The sequence below is a fragment of the Vigna radiata genome, chromosome 5, assembly GCF_000741045.1.
Source record: "Vigna radiata var. radiata cultivar VC1973A chromosome 5, Vradiata_ver6, whole genome shotgun sequence".
Classification (NCBI taxonomy): domain Eukaryota; kingdom Viridiplantae; phylum Streptophyta; class Magnoliopsida; order Fabales; family Fabaceae; genus Vigna; species Vigna radiata.
This window is the reverse complement of record NC_028355.1, coordinates 35,937,478-35,945,397: the sequence shown is the minus strand read 5'-3', so window position 1 is coordinate 35,945,397 and position 7,920 is coordinate 35,937,478. Positions and strand designations below refer to the sequence as shown.

The window sequence follows — 7,920 nt, the reverse complement described above, 5'->3', positions numbered from 1 at the left end:
AAGGTCATTTCTTTCGTGTCTCTGTTTCTACCGACCAAAAGAAAGAAAACTATGCTTGAAATTGAAATAAAACATTCTTAATTATATCGAGCACTTTTACAAAAGTTGTACTTCCATATTTTTGTTTGTTTATATGAGTTCATTAGATATAAACATTAAATTAAAATATTTTAAAATATCAATGAACAAAAAATAATTTTAATTTAACTTTAAAGTGATTATCACAAAAATTAACTACAATTCGTGTATGTTTAACCAAAATACTAATTTCAAGTAATTAAAAAAATTGCTAAAATCTCATTGTCACTTTTTGGTAAGCATTAAATAAACTACGGAATGATCGTTTGCCATTTCAGCTTCAACTATTAAATTACGATAATCACGAAAAACTGTGGCAACACTATTTTCCTCTCTCTTTCTCTGACTTCTATGTATGTCTTTTCTATATCCCATAACTGCGCGTACCCAACGTGTCTGCAACCGGAAACACTGGATTAAATGCACCTTCCTGAAATGTACTCAATCGTCAAATATCTTTTTGCATATTCTTACAAAATTAGATAGAACTTGAATAAATATACTCCAATTTGATTAATAAAATTAGTTTTAATTTGAAATAAAGGCTTAACAGAGAGCAAATAGATGGATAAAAAATTGGAAATTCTACTAGAAATTATAGATTAAAGTGTTGATTTTTTCTTATTTAAAATAAAATTAGTGTAATATTTAAATTTTGACTTTATGGCAGCACGACTGACACGTATATATTTAGTGATGTAGTAGTTAGCGATGCTACATACGACCACCACCAATGACCATGGCTACATCTGTCAGTTCCCACCGGTCCATCTTCCTCATCCTGTGGATCGTAATCCTGTGCGGTCACGCTCATGCTCGCTTCTTCTCCCGTGATCCGCTTTCTGATGGCGTCTCCGCCAACACCTGGGAAGGCCTCCTCCGCCTCCCGTCGGCGATCACGGCCGAGTCCTCCTGCGAGCAGACCTACGGCTTCCTGCCGTGCACCACCACCGTCATCGGTAACCTGTTCCTCATCCTCGTGTATGGCTTCCTCATGTTCAAGGCTGCTACGTTCCTATCTGGCGGAAGCGAGCTCCTGCTCGAGATCTTGGGCCCCGGCATTGTTGGCGGCCTCTTTCTCCCCATCCTCGGTGCACTTCCCGATGCCATGCTCATCCTCGGTAACTAACTCTTACTCTCTGTTTTGCTTTTAACGGCTACAGAACTTGGACTCAATACTTACTGTATGACTTGCTCTCCGATTAAAATTTGAGTTATATATCGGAATCTGTGAAATAGACCTTACATTAAAAAGTTATGTAGAATATGTAGATGAGATTTGGATTTTGTTTAAATAACTTTTCCAAATAAGTTTTCGCTTTTTAGTGATTCGTGGAAGGTCAGTGGTGTGAGTTTTTTTCTTTTTATCTTTACTTTATGATGCTGGAAAGGAATGCTTGTCTTAGCTTAGCTTGTAGTGCTGGAATGAGATTTTACGGATTGAGATTTTGTTGAAGTAATGAGAAATGTATGGTATGGACTATGTTGTGTTTGGATAGGCCTTGCCTGGAGGATGGTTTGGGTTGTTCTGATTCTCTTTGTTTAATTGGATAGTTGTTTGTTCAAGTGGTTCGCGTCGCTATCGTGTGCCTGTTTAAGGTTNTCCGCTGCCACACAGAAGGATTGGACCTTATTCTCAGCCCCCAAATATCTTCTTCTTTTTCTTCTACGTTTTTTTTTTTTTTGTTTTTTTTACTTTTTCTCTTTTTAGGTTTTTTTAATCGGCGAAGAGAATATTGCTTCAATTTTATTGATTATTCAGTTGGATTCTTTGTTGTAATTTTTTTTTTCCGGATTCTCCCTCCCAAGTTCTTCGGCCTTTGCTCTTTGTGATGTCTTATTTTTAATTTTAGATTCTTTTTGGTTGTGCTGACTTTTCAACCGCTTTTATTTGCTTTTGGTGCTTAATTTTCGTGGTGAACCCCCACAGGTAAGGAATGCATCTTTTGCAAAGCTTATATGTCTTTGTTGCTGCCTTTTTTTCCCACTTCAATGTAGTTTCAATTTCTTTTTATGGTGTTTGGTGGACGAATAAATGTATTTTTGAGCCTGGGTGGCCCATGAAAGAGCAGATGCATAAGAGTGTAAAAAAACTATCAGTGCCTGAGAATCTGGTAGGAGTTAATCTTGACCATATACACATATATAGTATAGATGGTCAATGGTAAATATGTTTTATTTAAATATAACTTTGACTATTGTCTTTTATTGTTTGGTTAAGATTAACCGCTCTCACCTCTCAGTACCAGCGATTGCTGATATGGGACGGATTTTATAGAATTTCTAGATTTACTGTTCAATTCTTAACAGCCAAATGGAGGCCAAAATTGGATAATTTAGCTGATTCAGTATTATCTGACTAGTAGTAATGTAGTGTTTAGGATCATCTCTTATGCTTCCTTAATAATCAAAATTTCACTGCTCTGTAATCTTTTGTAACATCATATTTGCTTTGGATTTTTTCCACTTCCATTGGAATTTCTTTGTCTCTCACTTACTAGCACTTATGCTTATGTAGTGCTGTTATTTGTCCATTTCCACCCCCCTAATATATATATCTTGTTTTTTTTTTCTAGTGTCTGGGCTTTCAGGTAGTAAAGAAACTGCTCAAAGTCAGGTATCTGTTGGAATGGGACTGCTAGCTGGTTCCACTGTGCTGCTTCTTACTATAATATGGGGGACCTGTGTTATTGTTGGCAAGTGTGACATCGAGAATTCAATTGCTATTGATTCACGAGACACAAGAGGATTTCATTTAACTGGTATGCCATTTGAAACTGTTCTTTATTTAAATTTAAAAATTAAGTTAGGTCAACCAACTTCCTCTTTCCCCTAGCATGAAGATTATGGTGTTTACTCTCTTTCTTGTCATCAAGCAATCAACCTTCTGGAGTTTCCCTGTAAAACATTCCCTATATTTTGTGTCAATGTAAGCTGAATATTGATTTCTTAACTAATGATTTTTAAAAGTGTCACGAACTAACTATCACAGAAGCTTTGGCTTTAGCATTTCTAACATCTTTTTGCATGCCCTCGCTTACAATATATCTTTAGGCTTGAACAGTGAACAGCCCTTATGACGTACTACTTTTTGCTTAATTTCAACATTTTTGTTTTGTTTAGAAGAATGATTGTTGCAAGGATCAAAATGTAGACCTCTTGGTCTTAGAAAATCTTATACAGTATCATAAAGTAACTATCTGAGAGCTTAAGTTTAAATGAAGACAGATGAATGGTTTTATACTGTTATAACATCACTTACAAGAAGCAATAATTGGGAGATAGTTCACTTGGCAATTCACGCGAGTATCTTTCTTCAACCCTTATTGTGGATTAAGGATTATATAATGCATTCAAACCACTGAATGTGTGCATTGATTATTATTGTTGTAACATGAGTTTGGGACTTTGAGAAGAGGGCTGGTTAAAGATATATTGTGAATTTATGATTCTCGATTTTCTTATTTGTTTCCAAACCATAATGATTGTATATATGCAGTTGAGCTGTGCTGTTTAAATGTCTGGCATGTTTGATTCATTTGATCTTTAACCTACTAAAATCTCCCTGTGCAGGTTCTGGTGTTAGTACTGATATCTGGACAAGTTATGCAGCACGGATTATGGTTATATCTGTCCTTCCATTTGTGATCGTTCAATTACCACAAATTCTTAATTCAACATCCGGAAGGCACTTGGCTGTTTTGATAGCCCTCATTGTGTCACTCTGTTTATTGGTTGCATATTGTCTTTACCAGGTAATTTTCTTTTACAGTGCACTAGTGTTTACTGTTATATATTTTTTCTTTTCTTCATCAGCCAGCACAATTTTTATATACCTCTGGATGATACACAACATTTTTTTTGTTGGATGTGATCCTACAGTTAGCACTTTCAGTGATATACTGGATGAATGTGACCTCTTTTATACCTGGCCATTGTTTTTGCGTCTTATAGAAAATTAAGAAAAAGAAAAAATGGTGCAGATTTTCCAGCCCTGGATACAAAAGAGGAAACTTGAATATATTAAACACAAGCATGTTATACTAGGATTTTTGAGACATTTGAAGGAACGTGCGTTGGGAAGGCTGCTGAAAGATAATGGAGAACCTGATAAAGAAGTCATTGAAAAGTAAGGCTTTCTCTCCTTTTTGCTTGGACTTAAAAGTATGTTACTTTGAGAGAAGTTTGTTGCATTTCTCATATTCTGATGCTTTTGGTTGTCAATGACTTCTTAATGGAATATATATAGATTGTTTTCAACCATTGATGAAGATCAAGATGGCAGTCTTACTCATAGTGAATTGAGAGCACTGGTTATTGGAATTCAGTTTGAGGAGATTGACCTGGATCATGATGATGCCGTAAAAAGGATCATGAATGATTTTGATACTTCTGGCAACCAACTAGTTGATCGAGGAGAATTTGTTAATGGTGTCAGTAGATGGCTTCAAAGAGCCCAGCGTGCTCCAGTTGCATCTGGTGATGCTGGTCCACACACAAAGAAGTTTTTAAGTGATTTTCACACAGTAAGTTATGCAATCCTCAACTTCACAAATTTTGTTTTGGCCCTTAAGACTGACAGGTGTTTCGTGCACAGGAAACAAAAAGGGAACATGATTTGCTGGATGTGGGAGATCAGAGTAACGAAGAAGCAGAGGGCATTGAGAATGCTAAATGGACATCCATCAAAGCAGTTCTGCTTCTGCTACTGGGTACTATTATTGCTGCTGCATTTGCTGATCCTCTTGTTGATGCTGTGGATAACTTTTCTGAGGCTACCAGTATTCCTGCTTTCTTCATTTCCTTCATTGCTCTGCCTTTAGCAACCAATTCAAGTGAAGCAGTGTCGGCAATAATTTTTGCTAGTCGTGATAAGAGGCAAACTGCTTCATTAACTTTTTCTGAGGTTTGTTTTCTTGTTTCATACTCTTTCTCTTTCAGGCATTAGTATGCAAACGTTGAGTATGACCTATAAACTATAAAGCATTTGAATATCTTTTCACTCAATTATGTCATTTGCCACATGATCTGTTCATTCAGGACTTAGCTAAACAAAAGGGGAGAATAACTGACCGTGACTTATTCAAGATGATATTTTATGGTTAATGTATTCAATTCTTGCTGTAATTGATTTATTTTGTGGTTATTCAAATAACAGAAGTCCTTTCGTGGTTGGAGTTTTGGATAAATATGATGCTGAATGGGGTCACTTTGATGTTCTCGTTTCCAAAACATTAATATATCTTTTAATTGAAAAAATATTTTGAAGGGGACAAGGTGTAGAGGATAATAGAAAGATGAGTTTATGTTCAGAATGTATCTAAAGTTGCCCCTTCCGGTGGTTACATTGATTCCTACTTAGCAAAGAGCTATAGTCTTGAAATTCTAGGGTTGGAGAAATAAGAATATCGCAAGTCTTGAATCATTCTTTTAGCTGTTTGAATGACGAATGAGAGATGATCATAATGGTGACTCTACTTGTTGGTATCATCATCATTGTTGTGTTTTTTTTTTTTTTATGGCTGCTAGTATATTTTCTTAGTAATTAATTTAATGATTGCTGCTTGCCTTGACTTTTAAAGTCACTTGTATCACTTTGGGATTAAAGTATTGAGGGGTTTGGTTCTGAAGTTAAGTTGTGTTTGGATTTCATTGGGAATGGTGTTCATCCATGCATACTTTTCTTTCAACGATATACGTGACTAAGGCTGGCTGATTTATAAGCTTTACCAATTACTGTAATTAATTTCCTTGGGGTGATTTAAACCATGATTTCTATTGTTTTTGCAGCTATATGGTGCAGTGACAATGAATAATGTGCTTTGCCTATCAGTCTTCTTGGCCTTGGTTTATGTGAGGGGATTGACGTGGGACTTCTCTTCGGAAGTGTTGGTCATTTTGGTGGTTTGCATTGTGGTGGGTGTCTTTGCCAGCTTCCGCACTGTCTTCCCTCTATGGACATCTATACTGGCTATCCTTCTTTACCCCTTCTCCCTGGCATTGGTGTATGTTCTTGATTATGTATTTGGTTGGTCGTAGACCAAATACTGTTTCATATGTTAGTACCTTTTATAGTTTGTCTATGAATATGTTGTTGGTGGTTTCCATCAATGGTGTGGATTTCACATCGAATTTCTGGCTACAATTTTGACTAATTCGTCCAATTAGACAAATTATAGCACGAATAAACATTATAGATTGAAATCACCGTATTCGACTGTTTTGAGTTCTCATCATTCAGAAACATGAGTTTTCCATGCTATCAGTCCCATTTAAATGATTTTATGGGCCACATTTAAGTTTTGAGGGGGAATCAAATGGGTTAAGGTGAGTTCCATGATCTATCGGTCTTAGTTATATAATGGATAAGGTGGGCCGGATATGAAAAACAACAAGTATTGTTAGAAAAGGTTTTTAAAGATGATTTTGATATTATATCAGGATTTTAAGTTTAATTTAATTTTATAAAATCGGTTTATAAGATGAGATTTGTATTTATATACTGAATTAGTCTTGAATTGCATCCCATTATTCTGAAATTTTCGGACGAACTCACTGAATCAATTCCTGAAATACTTTTTGGAAAACACTGACCAGATAGAGTGCAGAAAGAAACTACCTTAATCTGAGCTTAAGTATGACTCGGCATGAAGTTGGAACTTTTAGTAATAGAGCTTGGGGTTTGTTAGATATAATTTGGCGTGGAGATTGAACTATAAGTAATGAAGTTCGGTGATGGCGTAGACTTTTAACTACAAGTAATAAGTTCGGTGTAGTATTTAGGTTTAATTATTCTTCTGTTTTTTTCCAAAAGTGTCAAAAGTTTATCATTTAGGTTTTTTTTTTTCATCTAAAAATTGATTATGACTTTTTTTCAGAAGTAATTTAATTTGATTCTTATGAATAATGTTAAACTCAAAAAGTCAGGTGTGTTCTTTTATTTTTTTTAATTTGTCAAAACTTTTTTTGGAATTGTTTTTTTCACGTGTCAGTTTAAAAATATATTAGGTGACACTTTAAAGGTGATATTTATGTGAAAAATTCTAATTTAGTTTTTATATTTATAGATTTATTTAATTTAGTTTTAACTTTTTTAAGATAGAATAATATTATTTTTTTTAAATTAAAACAAGAAATTATATTTTTGTATAAATTTTATATTATTATTTTTACTAAAATTTTATTTTTATTAAATATTTTTGAATATAGTTTTAAACTAATTTTAAAATTTATATAAACTTTTTTAAAGTCGTGTTAGTTAGAGTTTGAATGTAAATATTAAATTAACGTGAAATGAAATATAAATTAAGCAAAAATACAACAGTAGAAAAATTAAAATTAATAAGTAGAATAGAATAATTTCATAAGATTCAAGTATTAATTTTACATAATTTTATATTTAATTTTATTTTTTTATAAGTATTGTCTCTTTCGTTTGATATAAATTTTAAAGTTAGTTTAATTTTTTAAAAAATACTTAATAACAATATTAATTTTAAGAAGATTTATGTCACAAATAAATTTGGTTTCAATTAAAAAATAACATTAAACTTTTTTTTATAAAAATCGGTATTAAATAGAATAAAAAATAATATAAAAACTAAATAGAGACTATGAATGTGACACTATCTGAAATGATATATTGAAAAACAAATCCAAACAAAAACAAATTGAAAAAATTTAAAAATTTAATAGGTTCAAAAAACCTACAAATTGACATGTGATACTCACTTTAACACAATATAATCAACATAAATTATCAAATTAAATCATTTCTACAAAATTCAGGACTAAGTTGAAAGCAAAAAATTAGAGCAAATGAATAAGTAAACCTAGTATTTA

At 33.3% G+C, this 7,920-nt stretch overlaps 1 protein-coding gene across 1 annotated transcript; it reads left to right on the top strand.

Moving 5' to 3' along the window:
• Positions 1-775: 775 nt before the first annotated feature.
• LOC106762074 (sodium/calcium exchanger NCL) lies at positions 776-6,311 on the top strand. Its single transcript, XM_014645775.2, has 7 exons — positions 776-1,199; positions 2,655-2,840; positions 3,652-3,833; positions 4,062-4,207; positions 4,328-4,604; positions 4,676-4,984; positions 5,869-6,311. Exons 1-7 carry the CDS (start codon positions 812-814, stop codon positions 6,115-6,117), a joined length of 1,737 nt encoding a protein of 578 aa, XP_014501261.1. The 5' UTR covers positions 776-811; the 3' UTR covers positions 6,118-6,311.
• Positions 6,312-7,920: the final 1,609 nt, after the last annotated feature.

Coding starts and splice junctions, on each gene's coding strand:
- LOC106762074 (XM_014645775.2), top strand. CDS start 812: ATGACCATGGCTACATCTGTCAGTTCCCACCGGTCCATCTTCCTCATC. Junction 2,841..3,651: donor AAGAGGATTTCATTTAACTG/GTATGCCATTTG, acceptor CTCCCTGTGCAG/GTTCTGGTGTTAGTACTGAT. Junction 4,985..5,868: donor CTTCATTAACTTTTTCTGAG/GTTTGTTTTCTT, acceptor TTGTTTTTGCAG/CTATATGGTGCAGTGACAAT.